Source organism: Podarcis raffonei, chromosome 5 (genome assembly GCF_027172205.1).
Source record: "Podarcis raffonei isolate rPodRaf1 chromosome 5, rPodRaf1.pri, whole genome shotgun sequence".
Lineage (NCBI taxonomy): Eukaryota > Metazoa > Chordata > Lepidosauria > Squamata > Lacertidae > Podarcis > Podarcis raffonei.
The window spans coordinates 52,209,091-52,227,622 of NC_070606.1; the positions used below are offsets into that span (position 1 = coordinate 52,209,091).

At 40.0% G+C, this 18,532-nt stretch overlaps 1 protein-coding gene across 3 annotated transcripts in view; it reads right to left on the reverse strand.

Moving 5' to 3' along the window:
* The window catches only part of NHLRC2 (NHL repeat containing 2), a 34,364-nt gene extending 16,184 nt beyond the window's left edge, over positions 1-18,180 (reverse strand). The window contains exons 1-5 of one of the 3 annotated variants that reach the window (XM_053389153.1): positions 17,963-18,179; positions 15,808-15,960; positions 8,245-8,700; positions 7,519-7,640; positions 6,139-6,268 (exon numbers count right to left, since the gene is read on the reverse strand). In XM_053389153.1, the coding sequence (XP_053245128.1) occupies positions 6,139-6,268; positions 7,519-7,640; positions 8,245-8,700; positions 15,808-15,960; positions 17,963-18,128 (1,027 nt within the window). In that variant the 5' untranslated portion in view covers positions 18,129-18,179. Of the gene's footprint in view, positions 1-6,138; positions 6,269-7,518; positions 7,641-8,244; positions 8,701-15,807; positions 15,961-17,631; positions 17,743-17,962 lie in introns of those variants that run through there. The other 2 variants (XM_053389154.1, XM_053389156.1) reach the window with 2 other exon arrangements.
* Between the last annotated feature and the right edge of the window lie 352 nt (positions 18,181-18,532).

Consider the following 18,532-nt stretch of genomic DNA (forward strand, 5'->3'; position numbering starts at 1 on the left):
CTTTCAACAAGTAAAAACATGACCAGAAACAGCAGCTATTTCTACTTAATTTGTTTTAAGGCTCCAGATTGAATAGCTCTAATGTTAACAAAGTTTATCAACATAATTCCACTGTTCTCTTTCCACCACATTACAGCCTAAAATTAGGGCCTGGTTACAGTGTGCCAAAGAGCCTTTGCTTCCCTGCATGAAATAAAATCTAGTGTATTCAACACTGCTGGGGGGTCAGTTGCTTATTTTTATCAATACTGTTGCTTGGTTGCTCGAATTGTTCAGTTTTATTTGGTATAAAGTGCTTTAGGTGAGTTTATGTTAACAAAATGGTGATTAATATATTTGCATTACCTGATTTCTCATTTTGGAAACAAATTCTTTATCAATACAGCGACACTAATTCAATGAATAAGATCAGCATACATATTAAAGCAAGTTGGATTTAAATTCACCTCCAGGGAAAGTCTTGAAGGATTCTACTCAACTTGATTTTATAGAAATTTCACAGAAGTGTAATCAACCTGTTTTTACAGAAAAGAGGCAGTACAGTGGTACCTCAGGTTAAGTACTTAATTCGTTCCGGAGGTCCGTACTTAACCTGAAACTGTTCTTAACCTGAAGCACCACTTTAGCTAATGGGGCCTCCTGCTGCTGCTGCACCGCCGGAGCACAATTTCTGTTCTCATCCTGAAGCAAAGTTCTTAACCCGAGGTACTATTTCTGGGTTAGCGGAGTCTGTAACCTGAAGCGTATGTAACCCAAGGTACCACTGTAATGCTCATTTACATACCGATATGGCACACAATTGCACCATAGCACAATACAGTAACGCTGCAATAAATTACTCTCCTTAAACCTGAAGTATGATGATGCATGGCACTGTCAAGTGATTTACTCATTGTTGACCTTGGCAATGTAGAAACAATTAAAGTCTGCTGAACTTTACATAGATTTGTTGTACAGTTAATTGTAGTGGCACACAGAAAAGTTTTATAACTATTGCAGGCATGGGTTCAATTGCCCTTTTACAAGTGAAATGAGCCTGAAGTATCACCATTAAAATGCTGCCTGGTTCAAAGGATCAGCCTCAATTTTCTCCCACGTCCCTGAAGTACTACTTAATGATGAGACAGGTAGGGAACTGAAACCAGATTTGGCTATGTAGCAACTGTATGTTTCTAAATAAAATATTTTTTATTAATAATTGTCTTTTAAAATATTCACATTTCTGTCTGCAGGATACAAGTGCAGGGTGAAAATTATCTTACAGCAAAGTTCAGTTATTTACTTGCAAGCAGAGCGCATACAAATTATGATATTGCAATGAACCAGCCCTTTCTTAACTTTTCTGACAATATGAAGACAAACAAAACCAACACAAATATCTGTGATGAATTTAAATCATTCTTCTACCTATGACAGGGATGGGGAGCCTTTTCCCACCTGAGGCTCACATTCTCTTGTGGGTAACCTTCTGCATAAGTGATAGGAGGTGCAAGTCGCAAAAATAGGTTTTTGTGACTCTTAAACTTGTACACTAGGTTACAGTCCAGCTACACAAAAGATCAGTGTTCCCCCTACCACCACCACACATCTCCATTGAAGCAAGCAAGAGACCCTATCACACTTCAAGGACCTCACAGTTCAATATTACAGCTGAGCAAAAGAACTGAAGGAGGCAAAATGCAACTCTCAGATATGCACAACAGGAAGAAAAATCATAATGATAAAAAGTCTTTCCAAAATAGCAAACTGTATACAGTATAGGGAAAAGAGATCAAATGAAGTACAGGTTACCACCACCACCATTTAAGCAGAACTCTTTCGTGCAGTTAAAGAGAGGTCAGGTATGCTTGACAATCCCTGGTCTAATACTGCTCTTTGCATAGAGTGTGCAACAGGCTCACTATCTCTCAATTTCAGCTCAATCTGATACCTCTCTCCTGCCACATACACTTCTAATACATAAATTATCAATGCCACTTAACAAAGCCATTAACAACTTGGAACCAATTTGCCTATGAGATCACCTTACCCCACATGAGCAAATTCTACCATTTCGATTGACATACCGTAATTTGTTCTACTACAAGTGCCACACCATACCTATTCCACATCTGCAAGAACTTGGTCATTTACTATGACAGCACCTACATTTCTGAACTCCCTACCTATTGATATCAAGCAGGAGCTTTCACCGAACACTTTTTGGTGCATGTTAAAAACATGTTTTGTTCAGACAAGCCTTCCCAGATGCTTAGGAAGTTGAGGTAATTTTAACATATTTTAGTATTTTAACTTTTGTATGTTTTGAAGTACAGTTGTAATTTTATTGTTTTATCTTCTTGTAAAACCACAGAGCCTAGGGCTTGCCGATCAGAAGGTCGGCGGTTCGAATCCCCGTAACAGCGTGAGCTCCCGTTGCTCGGTCCCTGCTCCTGCCAACCTAGCAGTTCGAAAGCACATCAAACTGCAAGTAGATAAATAGGTACTGCTCCGGCGAGAAGGTAAACAGCACTTCCGTGCACTGCTCTGGTTCGCCAGAAGCGGCTTAGTCATGCTGGCCACATGACCCGGAAGCTGTACGCCGGCTCCCTCGGCCAATAAAGCGAGATGAGCGCCGCAACCCCAGAGTCGGTCACGACTGGACCTAATGGTCAGGGGTCCCTTTCCCCCTTACCTTTAAACCACTTTGGGGTGTTTTTTTTTACACAATCATGCTGTGCATACATTTTATAAAATAAATATTCACGTATATAGTTCATTAGGACTATATTCCCTGTTCCCTGCTAGTTTCAATATAGTTTACTTAAGACTATGTGTGCTGGCTGATGCTTTTATAAATAGATGTAACTGTGTACCAAAATGCATATATTTTGGAATCTATGTTATACATGCAGATCACAATGCCTGGGTCATAGCTGCCTTCTTTCTGAAAGGCACAGAGCTATCAAGAACATTTCACACTTCAGTCAAAAGTGCATTTAGCACTGCTTGCTTTCAGTGGCACTGAATAAAAATAGAGAAGGATGGTACAGAAAGCTGAAATGTACATGACCATTAATAAAGTGCTAAGACTCCAAAACTATGTATATAAAATTCTGTTCAATGACTCTAAAGCAGTAAAATATGCTACTTTAACAAAGCATATAAAAAGGGGACATAATTGAAAGTTTGAACAAAATGTTCAACGTTCAAACATCACACTAAACTTAGTTTAACATGATGCAAACAAGCCACAGCAAACCTCAAGCTCATGCACACACAACTTGCTTTGTTCCTCCTGTGCACCTGGGAGGAATTTGGACCTCTCTTTCCTCCTTGCTTGCTTTTATGCTTGACTGTCTGGGCTTTTGGCATTAGTGTACAAAAAAGAAAAATCCCTTACAAAATAGACAGCTGGTATAGTTAACTGAATTTCACTTGTTATCTCCTTGGGTTAGTAGTCTCAAACAGATGGGGGGAAAGAGCAAATCTTGGGCATAGCCACTGTTATAAAGTAAAAACTCCTTATCTTTAGAAGTATTTCTTGTCTCACAAAATAGACTGTATGCATTCATTGCATGTGCAAGAGAGTGAGCATGGCCCAGTACAGGGGAATACTTCCTGTTGTTATTAGACAGCAACAGCAGCTTTGCGAGAAATCAATATTGTGTGATTTCCACAATCAGGACCAGCAAGCCCTCCCATGGTATATCTGAGGTATAGACAAAAAACTATGGTACTTCTATAAAGATACTGTGTTGAAAGTGCGCTGCTCCACAAATGGACAATTTACAGGATCTGTACCAGCCACAAAGGGAGTCAAGCAAGGGTGTATTCTAGCCCCGGCACTGTTCAACCTATATATAAATGATATTGTCCAGTGTCTAACATCTCCAGTGTAGCATGCCCCTAAACTGGCTACAACACCCATCTCAATTCTATTATATAATGCGGTTTTTCTATCCCATACAAAAGTAGGCCTAAAAAGACTGATGATGGCATTTTCAGGATATTGCCAGAGAGTACAGCTGGCCGTGAATTACAAGAAAACCGAAGTCATGGTTTTCTCAAGAAACTATAGGGACCATAGATGGCGCATGGACAACCAGCTACCGTATTTTTCGCCCTATAGGACGCACTTTTTCCCCTCCAAAAATGAAGGGGAAATGTGTGTGCGTCCTATGGGGCGAATGCAGGCTTTCACTGAAGCCTGGAGAGCGAGAGGGGTCGGTGCACACCGACCCCTCTCGGTCTCCAGGCTTCAGGAAGCTATCCGCTAGCCGTGGGAGAGCTGCGCGAAGTCGCAGCTCTCCCACAGCTAGCGGAGAGCTTGCCTGCACCCAGAAGCTTGGGGTGCGCTGAGCTCAGCACGCCCCAAGCTTCAGGCTTCGCGCAGCCCTCCGCTAGCCGTGGGAGAGCTGTGCAAAGTCGTGCAGCTCCCATGGCTAGCGGAGAGCTTCCCAGCACCCAGAAGCTTGGGGCAGCTGAGTTCAGCACGCCCCAGGCTTCGCGCAGCTCTATGCTAGCCGTGGGAGAGCTGCGCAACTTCACGCAGCTCTCCCACGGCTTGCGGATAGCAGCCTGTTCTGGGGGCTGGGGTCGGGGAAAGCTCCGGCTTCCCTCGCCCCAGCCCCGCACTTGGGGGGGGGAATAATTTTTTTTCTTTATTCCCCCCCCAAAAAAACTAGGTGCGTCCTATGGGGCAAAAAATACGGTAATTGAACAGGTCAAAGTTTTCAAATATCTTGGCCTCGTTTTCCAGTCTATGGGGTCATGGGGAGCACACCAGAAATGTGCAAAAGAAAAAGCGCCCCAAAGCACCCCAAAATTCTGACACGCTTTTTCTACACAAAAGGTGGTAAACATATACCATCAATCCTGGAAGTGTTTCAAGCAAAACCCCTAGCACAGTTGTTATGTGGGGCTCAGATTTTGACAGGCACTCACCTTGGATCTATGGAAGCTGTCCAATCAAAGTTCTTAAGGCAAATTTTCTCTGTACCCACGCTGTGTCCCAAACACATCATTGCACCTAGAGGCTAATTTTCCCTTGGCAGAATTACGAATTTGGTGTAGGACACTTAACTATTTGCTTCACCTAAACTTAACCCCCCACCCCCAGTCTAATATCTCTAGTGCTGCAAGATTGTCACTGGACTAAGATTGTTGCCTGGACTAAAATTGTCTACCAAAAACTTCACTCTGGTGGTTTATCACCACAACAGCTACTCACTTTGGGTTTTAGTAAAGCAAACAGTCTAATTTTGTCAGCACCTAAATGATATTGAGCATCAGAACAACTTGGCCACAACAAGGAAATTTTGCCCACGGTATGACAATTTTCCACCTACCGATTTCGACTCTCTGGCACCCTATCTGCATAACCTAGCAATTCTAAAATATAACGGGCTTTTACTCTTGCAAGAGTGAATGTATTGCCCTCAGCAGTACTTGAGGGATGATTCCAACAGATTCCACACAAAAAACACTTGTCCCTGTGGAGATGGCAGTACCAAATCGGTGGCGCATGCCTTTCTGGCTTGCACTCTTTATAAAACTTGAGAAATGAGGTTATCACCCCTCTTTTATTGTCCATTCCGGGTCGTCCAACCACTGCCACAGTGTCCTTTCTCTTGGCAGATCAAGATGAGCAGGTGACAGCAAAGGCTGCAAGGTTTTTAGCTGCGGCAATTAGAACAAGTCCCACTATTTCACTATTGATTCAAAACCCTAAAATGTATTTTATATAATTGACTTTTTATTTCTATTCTTTGTATTGTTGTTTTATTGCTATGGCCAATGGCTGATGCAAATAAAGATTCATTCATTCATTCTGAGCTTGCCTGGAGTCAGGTGTGTCTCTCTGTGTGAAGCAGCAATGACTGTACTCTCTCTAAATTAGTATTATGCCACATAACCATAGCAGCCACACTGTGTTATGACATCACATGACAGACATTTTGTTACTGGTACTTTGTCAAAATTCAAAATGTGTCTGCTGGCTCCCTGGCAACTCCTGAAATATAATCATATGTAACCAAACGCTGAGAGAAAGGGGGAAACTTGTTGTTTCTAAATAGCAAACTTCTGAAGTCTGCTTTTTGACAGCTTTTGAGATTAATGTGTTAAGAGTGTGCAGTTACAACTTCATTAAAATACCTGATGTTCCAAAGACTACATCCCATGGTGAACTAATAGGCTGTTCCTCCCCTTTGGCTCCTCCTTCCTTATCTGTGCCTTGTAATCCAATTCCTGCAACAGTGCTCACCATCTCTAACTGGAGGTCAATCTAGAATGAAATCAGAACAATTTTATTTGCTTTTTATGTTATTTATCAAGTCTGGAAAAAATATGCTACTCTCTATTGTCTTAATGTGTCTTTATCATATTTTATTGCATTATAAATATTATAAAAAGCCTAGAGACTTTTTAAAAATAGGTTGATGTACAAGTCTAGTAAATCAAATCAATTGCCTTCCATGTTCTTCAGATTTGAAATACAGTATGATGGGTAGGTAGGGGAAGCTGATTAACTGAATTTGTCTTTTATAGTTCTTCACATGGACCTATCTTTCATTCTTAAACGACTTCCCTTTGAAATATTACTGAAATGCTACTGTTCTTAAGAAAAAGGTAAAGGATAAAGTAATGTATTCCCATAAAAATAATAATGGTGATTATTAGTAAGAGAAATATTATGATGTCACTGAAAAGAACTTCTCCAGGATATTCAACATTCACAGGCCTAATCCACACTGTAAAATTATAATTGATTGAAACATGTACAAACAGTACATAATAACCTGGACAGAAATCAAAAGGTAAATACTAAAATCCTAGTTTTACATAATTTAAGTTGTAAGCGGCCTGACTAGCAAGGAGGCATGGTAACAGTTTTTTATTATTATATTATTATTATTTATTATATTATAATATAATATTACATTACTATTACTATTATCATCGGAGATTTAGGCCACAAACTTTGACTTGAACATCTTATGTGCTCTTGCTCATAGCACACTCCAATTCAAAATGATGTGGGCCAAACTATAATGTGCAGATTCATTTGTGAGGTGTACATATGGTCTCATGTGAGGGGTCTGGCATTCAAGTGAGCTGAATGAGATAACCAGTTTCATCCCAGCCCTATGATTCCATTGCTCTGCTGAGTAATGATAGTCTCTTGCTTATATTCCTAGATATTTCCTAGAGGGAAGGGAGACAAAACACATGGTTTTGCAGAGCCAAAATGCAATTATTTAAAAATGGAACTGAGAAATCATGGCACACAGCATTATTGCATTCCTTTCTCTTTAGGAAAGCATTAAACTGTTGTACCTAATAACTTGCCTTAAAAGCATATGTGAAAAGGAAAAGAAGTCTGTTCCAAATACTTTGGAAACATGTTTATAAATATTAGAAAAGATTCTACTTTCAGATACATTGCATAGTTACTTTCACATCCATTTTACCAATGTAACTCATAAGAGAATTTGGCCATTCTCCTACAATTTTTTTCTAGCTAGGAAAGTTTACCTTCCTAATCAGATGGTTTTCTGTATCTGCTACATAAATAATATTGTTCTTTATAGCCACTCCCTGTGGAGAACTGAATAATGCTTCTGAAAATGTCCCATCTTTTCTTCCACTGTTTGGTCCTGAAAAGAAAACAAAACAAAAAAGAAATCAGCAGAATTAGAATTTGCATCAAAAGATTAACCGTACGTAAGCGTAAAAGCTGATAGAGTTCAGGAGCAAACCTTTACCCAATTTTAGAAGTCAACCTAAAATTAGAGAGCCCTGCATTGTTTAATTATTTAAGAGTTTGCCATTTACTTTCTTCAAGGAAAATGTATATTATTGTAAAAGAATATTCATATTTAAAATGTACTTGTGCAAATGGTCTTGAAATATGATTTGTACATTTCCCAAATAATATTTTGTAGGCAATACAATAAAAACAAACCAGCTGCAATTACAAGGATTTTCTTTACAGCAAAACCTCAAGTTTCAACTTTTGCAAGGCATTACACAACTGTAAAAACAGAATTCAAAGCATTTACCATACCTAGTCGGAAGCCCAGAGCAAGTAACAATTCATTTGTGGCAGACAACTTGCTACACTCTGCACAGAAAACAGTTTTTAATAACACTTTTACTAGTACAGTACTAGGAAGGGTACCAGCGGCACAGAATTCAAGATCTGCCATGACAGCATAACAGCTAATATGAAAGACTTTCCTACATTTAAGTTCTCCTCACCTCCAACAGTGTGCAGAATTTGACCATTTTTCCTGACAACCACAATCCTGTGATGTCCAGTATCTGCTATTACCAATCTGTCCCCAGAGTTGTCCACTGTAATTTTGCCGGGAAAGAGCAAAGGCGAAGGTGGTAAATAGTCTCTATAGAGCTGTGCTCTAATTTTATTAGCATTGATTTGTCCTTGTTCTCTATAATACTTTAGGGCTATGGATGTAAATAGAAATAATTTGTCCTTGTGTCCTTCACCAACCAGAGTGAACAGCATATTCCCACGAGGTCCAACAATGATCAAGGTTGGCCAGCAGGATACTTCTAGCTCATGCCAAAGAGTTGCATCAGCATCATTTACCACGGGATGAGTGATGTTGTATCTAAGGACAGCACTTTTGATGTTATCCAGAACCTTTTCATTTGGAAATTTTGCCGAATGGACACCAACCACAAGGAGACCATCTGAAAGCACAGATAAAACACAGACACATATTAAATGCTACTTAAAGGCAATAAAAAAAGATTTAAATAAAGTGCAGATAAGGCTGGATCAAAAGCAAGCTCCCTAAATGGTTATATGGAACTCTAGACTAGAGCATTTTGTAGTTATTTGGCATATGGGGGAGGGGGGACAGTTCAGAAGCTCAGGTTTTAATCCTCACAGTAGGACTGAGTTCCACTGAACATTATGGAATTTAGTTTAGAGTACATATGCACAACATTTCGCTGTTAGTATTAGGAGAAAGAATTTGCTTTGTACAGTACATCTATGACCACAAGGAAGGACATATCAAAGATCCCAACTGAATGAGAAAAGGGGCCATTAAATAAATGAAACCATCAGCTATGGGAGAAGGGGTAAAGAAGGGAATCAAGAATAGGTTTTCAGGAATTGAGGAATCATAAAAGCATTTGTAACACAATAGTTGGAGCTTCCACACAGAAATGGGCACAACCACAATGTATGAGGGCCTTGAAACCTAGTACTAGCTTAGTAAGGGATTTAAAATTAGGAACAAAAATTAAGTGTGCTATATTTGCATCCTGCTCCTTATAAAAAAAATACTGGCTACATTCTCATCCCAAACTGCAATCACAAAAGAGCAGCCTCCCTTTCTCTGGTCTTTTTAACTCCATGGGGACAGCTCCTGGTTCGCTGGTTCACACACTATGCTAAGACAAACCTTTGCTCAGCACATGGAGCAAAAGAGACAGAAAAAGGGCTGTGTTGCATGAAGATGAAAGCCCATAGGCTTGGATGTGGAGGATGTTTATCTGCAATGATAGAGGGCCTACTATAATGTTTAGTGCTACTGCAATCCAGCCTGATGGTCAGCCATTTGTCAGCAGTTCACACCAATCTTAGAGAACACTCAGCCTTCAATGACCAGAGCAAGCATCAAAACAACATTGTAAAGTTTTTCCTAGTTCGATTGCAGGTATGTTACTACCTCCTCACAATGCCAACATTCCTGGAATTGAGTTTTCCAGAGAGTCAAGCTTGTAGTTCTAAAATTCAGTTATCATTATCTGGTTTCATTACTTTTTAAATATATTTATAAATGTAAATATATCACTGAAACCTTGCCAAGCAAACCTAGCATAGAAACAAGCCCAAATTAACATTCTGCATTAAATGTTTCACATATGAATAAATGTTGCATATAATTAACCAGTAATCTGTGAAGCTACTCATCTCTCTAGGAACAGGAACTAATGTGCTACTCCACACCAACCTCAATCTACATTTCACCGAAGTGGTTTTTTTTAGCTATGGTTTTATGTTTTGCTAAAATATACATGTTGATTTCAAAAACAAAAGCTGTTAGCTGCTTTGGAGACCGTACAAGGAAAGGCAGGGTATAAATATTTTAAATAAATAATGTTGATAAAAACCTATGTTCTCAAGCATTTAAGATAAAATATGAAAAAAGCAATAAACTACACCAGAAAAGTTTCATGTAACCAAACTACTCTTTCTACTTTTATAATGTTTTATATCTATTGACACTTATCAAAAGATATACAAAGGTTCATACCCAATACAAAGTATATTTTTATAATTACCAAAGCAAAAAGAAGAGAAAGAAAAAAGATGAAAAAAACTTCCGATTCTCTGTCAGTCAGCTAAATATAGTAACTTGTTCAAAGTACAGTGGTACCTCGGGTTACATACGCTTCAGGTTACATACTCCGCTAACCCAGAAATATTACCTTGGGTTAAGAACTTTGCTTCAGGATGAGAACAAAAATTATGCTCCGGCAGCGCAGCGGTAGCAGGAGGCCGCATTAGCTAAAGTGGTGCTTCAGGTTAAGAACGGTTTCAGGTCAAGAATGGACCTCCGGAACGAATTAAGTACTTAACCCGAGGTACTGCTGTATTCACTCAGTAAAATCTAACTATTCTATTTTCTATGAGCCAATAGACATCTTCCAAGGACCATTTGTGTGTCAGCTGTACACCAGTATCTAACGCTCGTTATTTTATCATGTCTCAATGCCCCATGAACTGCTTTCGTAAAGAACTAAACTGACAGTGTGGAATTATGATACGCTGATACTTTTGTGAAATTTCCCATTTTTAAAATACATGCCAATATAAACTCATTACAGGGTGAATAAAAACCAGTAACAAAATATTCCATCTGTCTCCTGCAGAACAAAGCAGACTGCAAGAGTAGGGAAGCCTCCTGATCATTAGGCTGCTGGAGAAGGAATGAAGCTCTTAATACCTCCTCTGCTAAACTAGTAACTTGTGGGTTTATTTGCAAGGCTGTGCTTGGCACAGTAATTAATTTCAGAATGCTAGGACTCAGAGTGTAAGGGAATGCCTAATCCCAGGAATGGGACTTGGTTGTTGTTAATCAGTGTTGAGGGAAAGGCTTTTAGCACATTTTTATAGAAATCACATGTCTACTGGGCTGAGCCCTGACATTAAACACAGGTTCTAATTCATTACATGTAGAAATTTGGGCTGCAATACTAATCCCACTTATCTATGAGTATGCCCCAATGAGTGTAGTAGGACTTATATGTGAATAGACATGGTTAGGATTGAATTGTTATTAAAAAAAATACTGTCCAATCAACTGTGGCATCATCAGTCTTAAATTACTCTAACAGCTTAAACACGATAGTAACCTTGAACTCATTTCATAAGTATTGAAAAATGGTATGAAAAAATTGGCACTGTTAAACATAAATCTATACCACTAGGTAAAGAGACCCCGACCATTAGGTCCAGTCGCGGATGACTCTGGGGTTGCGGCGCTCATCTCTCTTTACTGGCCGAGGGAGCCGGCGTACAGCTCGGATCCGGGTCATGTGGCCAGCATGACTAAGCTGCTTCTGGCAAAACCAGAGCAGCGCACGGAAATGCCGTTTATCTTCCCGCCGGAGCAGTACCTATTTATCTACTTGCACTTTGTGCTTTCGAACTGCTAGGTTGGCAGGAGCAGGGACCGAGCAACGAGAGCTCACCCCGCCGCAGGGATTTGAACCGCCAACCTTCTGATCGGCAAGCCCTAGGCTCTGTGGTTTAACCCACAGCGCCACCTGCGTCCCTAATATACCACTAGTAATGTCTTATCAGTGAATAGTGGTGCAAATTTAAGGAGGAAAAAAACACTTCCACCCAGCCCTCCATCTGCAAGCAAATGATACCAATGTTTCAAAGATTTAACCAATCTGCCCTTCCCTTCCCAAAAGAAAAATAATTATTTCAACATTCTAATGACAGCTAATTTATAAAAAAATAGTTATATCACCCTTCCAGCTCCTTAAAACAGAAAATCTCACAAGAATTTCCCCTACCCTTCTGTTATGTAGTGTTGACAGAACATTACCATAAATAAGATTCTAGCAGTCTGCTCTGTTAACAGACAGAACCCTGTGGAAGGTGATAGCTATCTAATTTCAAGGCCTCTTCCCACACATAAGATAAACAATTCCAACTCTTCAAACTGCACTGCATTTAATTACATACCAAGTGGAACAGAGAACTTTTAATTTCTTATTGATATTGAATTCAACTGCACCCCTTTTGCTTTCAATAGGGTCTGAAATAGGATAGCAAAACATTTCCATCTTGGATGTAGTCCAGTACTCTTTCATCCAAGCTTGGAATCAATGTTTAAATTCTGAGCTAGGGATTTAGTAAGAATAAGTGCATGATATAATCCTTACAAAACCTGGCAGCTTGTTGTCAGGCTCTGAAGACATGCTCATGACTTCAGGACAAGTTCTGCAATGGAGAGTCTAAATACCATTGCTCTGTCTCTGGAATAAAAAATGGAACCGAAAATGAGATACAGATTTAGTGTGCAGACTAGAGTTCCCAGATCTCTACCACTCCTTCCTGTTCTACTACCTAGACCTGGTGATATGGCAGATGAATACAACTTGGCCTGCACTCACAAGCAAGATGTATCTTAATAATTGTTTTGTCTCCTGATTATAAAGTATACAAAAGCTATAGTCCTATGCACACTGAAGTCCTTAGTGCTGAGTATGCATGCATAGGATCAGTTTTTTTAAAAAAGGAATAGACAACATGTCCACGAAGGCTTTAACAGAAAAGGAAAGGATACCAAACTACAAAATCTCTACAGATCAGATATATAACTGTAGCAGTATGTAGTGCCACTTTAAACATTAACAGAAAGGCTGCTGTTTGAGCACAACATTTACTCTGTATCATGGAGAAAATATTCATACAAGAAAACATGCAGTAAACATTGTGCAAAGAGCTTGTTCAATGGTAGTTTCTGAGTAGTGTGCTTGCCAAATGCTTTCACAGACCTTCTCTTCACACAATACAGTAGTCAAAGCAGAAATGCACACCAGCACCTTGATCCTAGCACTTCAAACTTGTGTTTCATTTATTTAATTCCAGATCAAACATCAGTCTCAGTAATTTAGGGAAAAAGTAATTCTGATTTGAGAACACTTATATCAACATATATGCTCTAGTTGAGATTCCTGCATTGTGGAGGGTTGGTCTGGATGACTATTGGGGTCCTTTCCAAATATACAAATGTAAAATTCTACTTTGCAGTTGGATTCAATCTGCACTGAAAAGATTACACAATAGCAGCAAACTGGCCTTCTACCAAAGTATTTCTGTCAAGAAGCACTTCCTCATACAGCAATCCAACAGGCCATTTCTAAACTGTTGATGTGAAATGAATGTGCATTAGGGCTTAAAATAACCTTGTGAATGCCACACTGGATGCAGAAATAGCACTAGCAATGATAAGACCAAGAACATATCTGATAAACATGCTAACTGGCAACAATTCATGTTCTAAAATACACCTACAAAATTCCAGATGTACACGTTAATTAAAAAAATGTGATGACCTTGACAATGTCATATAACAACTCATTGGGTTTACGATCTCCTATCACGTAAATATAATAATGGACTTTTGTTTTAAAACAGCTACTTACAAGAGAATATCTGTAGCACAATAATATAAAATATGCACATCAGAATAGCAAGAGTTTATGCTAGAATTCTAAAATTAAGATATGTATTCCAGCAAAAAAATGATAAATTTTAATTTTGCAAACTAGAAATTTGTACTTGCTTAAGTAAGACACTAAGGTTCATGCAACATGCCTATTATATACTACGCAGTAACAATTTCACACTTAAATATATTGGGTTGTATTTAACACAGCACTGAGGGGATAATTCTGTCAGTGTAAGAATGTTTTCTTCTCCAAATCAACAATAGAATGTGTTGACTAGAAATGTAGCAAGCTACTGGGTCTTTATGTCCAAAATGGAGAGCTCTGGTTTAATAACTAAGATGAAACTATGAAGGAAGATTCTAGCCCATTTTCCTGGTTTGTTAAGCAATATATATCAAACTAGCATACCTCAGTTTGCACATAACAGGAAACTTTCACTTCATACAATCCAGGATATTCATGCTGAAGTCAGGACACAATGGGAGAGGGGCAAGGGAGGAGAGCTTGGCCACAACACTTATTCCTGGCTTCACAAACTATGTTTTATGAAGAAAGGCATGATAACATTAACTAGGTCATTCTCAGTAAAGTGCAGTTGGGATTCCAGTAAACTGTACCCAAAAATGTACATTAATGTGTGTACCTAGAATCCTTACTATGGAACATTGTCTAAGGGGCTCTATATGTCAACCATCAGAACCTGAATGCAAAATTGCAAATTGTAGATGGAATCAAGATTTCTAATCTATCAGTCCACAATCTCAGCCAGTTGGCTGCAAATCAAGCAGTGCTGTGACAAACCCTTTGACAACCAGATCAGGGTTACAGAACAAGTGGCACCCCAGATGCTGTTAAGATTCCAACACCATCATTCTCAGCCCAGCAGGGTACATCAAGCAAGTTCAAAGGTTCTACTTCCCTGCAATGGACTATGCTTCCCCACCTATGTGCAGTGCCAGAATATGCTTACTTATTGGGGCAAAACCAGTCAAAGCATAGGTTGATGATCACTAAATGGAAGATCATCAAGTAAAAAGGAACAATGTACAGTGGTACCTCGGGATGCGAACAGGATCCATTCTGGAGCCCCGTTCGCATCTTGAAGTAAACGTAACATGCAACTGTGCATCTGTGCGGGTCTGTTTCGCCGTTTCCGCACATGCGCGTGACATCATTTTGACCCTCTGCACATGCACAAGCGGTGGAGCGCAACCCTAAAATACTTATCCTGAAACGTATTTATCCCGAGGTATGTCTGTAGTCTCTTTAAATTATTTACAGTGCAGTCTTATGTATGTGAGTGCCAATGATTTGAGTAGGGTTTAGGTTGCAATCCAACCCCACCATAGCTGTCAACGTTTCCCTTTTTTAAGGGAAATTCCCTTATTCTGAATAGGATTCCTCGCAAGAAAAGGGAAAAGTTGACAGCTATGAACCCCACCCCCCACTCCCTGACAGTGGGGCTTTGCAGAGGAGCAGAGAAACCATGGCATCTGCAGCCTGGTCATTCACAACAGCTACTGCAGAAGGAAGCAAGTATAATTGGGCTTGATTCCTTAGCCAGCTCTGGTTTGGACCCAATGCTGATGCAAATGAGACTGTTTTGAGATCCAGTGGATCTGAGATTGGCTCACCCTGCCTCTGGAATGCCCCACTTAAATGTTTTATGCTGGTCCTCACCAGCGGGCCAACTGCCTGCCCATTTGGTAGGTGGTAGGAGGAGATTGGCACCTACAGAGTGACATAAGTTTGTTTGTTTTTAATTGCTCTGCTATTCCCTAATAAGCACGCATACGATTGCATCCAAAATCCAAACAGGAAGGAACAAAGCCAAAGGTTCTGGACTCCAGGGTATTTGTCATCAGGTCAGCTTTTTCATTACTAAATTTTAAAAATGTTTCTTCTATAATGACAAATATACAGAAGGGCATTACTTGGAACAGGATAGCAGAATACATGAAAATACATTCATTAAAAGAAAGTGTTTAAATTAATTTTTGACAATGCCTATGAGAGCTACTGAATTTATTCAGATCAAATGCTATAAAAGATTTACAGGGTCATCCAGAAAAAAATAAGACTTGTTGATACCTTTCACAGAGTACTTCTGCTCTAACTCATGGAGATCAGGCAGTATGTGAATACAATTGATGCAACAGTAAGTGAAGAAATCTAACACCACCACTTTGCCACAAAGGTCTTTGTACAGAGACAGTGATTCTTCTGTATTCAGCCATTGTAAATCTGAAATCAGAGGGCAAATAACTCCATTACTTTCAAGAAGCAAAAGTGCAAGGAACTATGCAAATTCAAAAATAGCAGATGACTACTGCTACATTCAAATTAAAAAGAAAACTTTTCATACATACATCTACTTAATATTTCATAATCTGTATTTTTTCAGGACTCCCAAGATAACCAACCTAACATAAAACTGGAAAACTACCCTATTTCATATTCAGGCATGCTAACTTTCAAAAACAAACAGCCACACGTCCAAAAGTATTTTTCATTTTGTTAAAGAATCTTTTTGACAACAAAATAATATTATTCAATTTTGATGTTGACATATATGATATATAACCATACACTAACCTGAAGCGGAGCTAATTCTTAAGCATCCACTTTCATAACTGGCAATTTTAACTCATAAGGAAAAGTAGTTGGCAGTTACTATTCTTTGCAAGGTGAAATAATAGTGGTTGGTTGTATTTTTTTACCCATCTTTCTTGTGGAATACTTCTCAATATATATACAATGAAGCACAGTTAGTTGGCATTATTACCTTCTGTTGAAATAACAGGTAATCTGAAGTAGTTTGAACCAACAAATTAGTGGGATGTAATACCAGTGTTGAAGTCTGAAACAACTTGCATCTGCTACTTATCCAACCACCACATTGTAGTGCCCGCCTAGCCCCACTTCAATGAGTTCCACTGGTGGTAGCTTTCACCTGTCATGTGGGTAGATGCACTGGGGTGGTCCTCACTGGTGGTGCTAACCCACCAGCAGAGGCAGGCAGGACTGTGTGCAGGGACACTTCAACCAAACCAGTGACTGAGTTTGGGCTTTCAAATTTCAGTGGTCCTTTGCAACACAAAAATCTCTCCCCCCCCATCCCCAATCATTGTTGCAGCATACCCTCTTGACTCAGTCTCCAGTGTGGGTGAATTGGCTTCACTCCCCTAAATCCACCTTTGTCCAAACCCACTCCAACACAGATGTGACAGTTGGGATTGCACTACCTCTTCTGAATAGACATATATAGAATTTCAACTGTGCATGGGGCAGAACTCTGCATGCAGCAAGGTAGTCATTGCTTTTTTATAGAATCATAGAATTGGAAGGGACCCTGAGGATCATCTAGTCCAACCCCCTGCAGTTCCCACTTGTACAGTTCCCACTTGTACCTTATGTATTCACTGAAAGGGTGGAGGAAAAGGGAGTTGTCAACACTGATACTATTACAGTGGTACCTCGGGTTACATACACTTCAGGTTATATACGCTTCAGGTTACAGACGCCGCTAACCCAGAAATATTACCTTGGGTTAAGAACTTTGCTTCAGGATGAGAACAAAAACCCTGCTCCGGTAGCGCAGCGGTAGCAGGAGGCCCCATTAGCTAAAGTGGTGCTTCAGGTTAGAACAGTTTCAGGTTAAGAACGGACGTCCGGAACGAATTAAATACTTAACCCGAGGTACCACTGTATTTTTAATCTGGAATTTTTAATCTGGAATGTGTTGCTTAACATTGCTTGCGACCAAAGAAAGAGTTTAAAGTGAATGTGATGGGGGCCAGGACCATCCGTTTAATTCTGGATTATTTTTTTAAGATGTAAGAGAGACCCAGAATAATTTTGCAGGTGCAACTGTTTTCCACTTCTGCATCCAACTCTTTTCTATGTAGCTATTACCAATGCAGGTGCCTGTGTCTCCTTTCATTTCTGAAGAGAGGAGAAAAACAGGTGTGTATACAGGAGGTTGTCGGCGGGGAGGGGAATGCAAGAGTTCTCTTAAGTTTCAAGATTGCATTAAAAAAAAAAATCCATTGCAAGCGTTGTTTGCAACATCTAGTTTCCAGCACCCAGAAAGAAAGAGACGATGAGCGGAAAGGAACGACAGGAGGAAAACCAATTCGCGCTGCGAGAGCTTGAGGATGCGCGGAAAGGCGACGTCTCAGCGCCGGGCTTTTGGCGGAGGTCCTTCGCTCCGGCGCTTTCGCCTCGTCCAAGTCCCAAAGCTCACCTGCTCCGAACTCGGGGACTTTCAAATCCCGCTCCCAGGTGTCCACCTTCCGCAGGTGCTGATATACCAGGTTCTCCTTCTCCTGAGCCGTCGTCGCTTCCTCCAGCGCGCAGTCCAGCTGGCTCTGCGCGGGCAGAAGGCCGGCCAAGCCCCCGCCAGCCGCCATCTTGCCTCTCTAACTCCCTACCGGAGAGAAAGAACTCTGAGAGGAGGACGCTGCCTGTTTACTGCTCTTCGCTTTCGCTTTCAGCACTTTCGAGAAACTGCTCTCTGGTCATCTGGAGCAAATCGCCATCACACGTCCTACCGTGGCGGGGGAAATAGGGACGTGGTAACAAAAATAAATAAATCGGTATTTCGAACTAAATGGTTTTTGTTTTCCCCTTTTGTATTTCCAAAAAAGCATCCCAAATCGCATATTCGACAAGAAATACACGGTCATCATAATTCCAAGTCAGTCGATTCGAAAGAAAGAAAAAAAATGGGCACACTTGGTAAAAGGAACAATTTTTTTATTTTTAAAAAAGGTTGAAGAAAATAAGAGGGTGGTGTTGTCAATTTCTTTAAAAG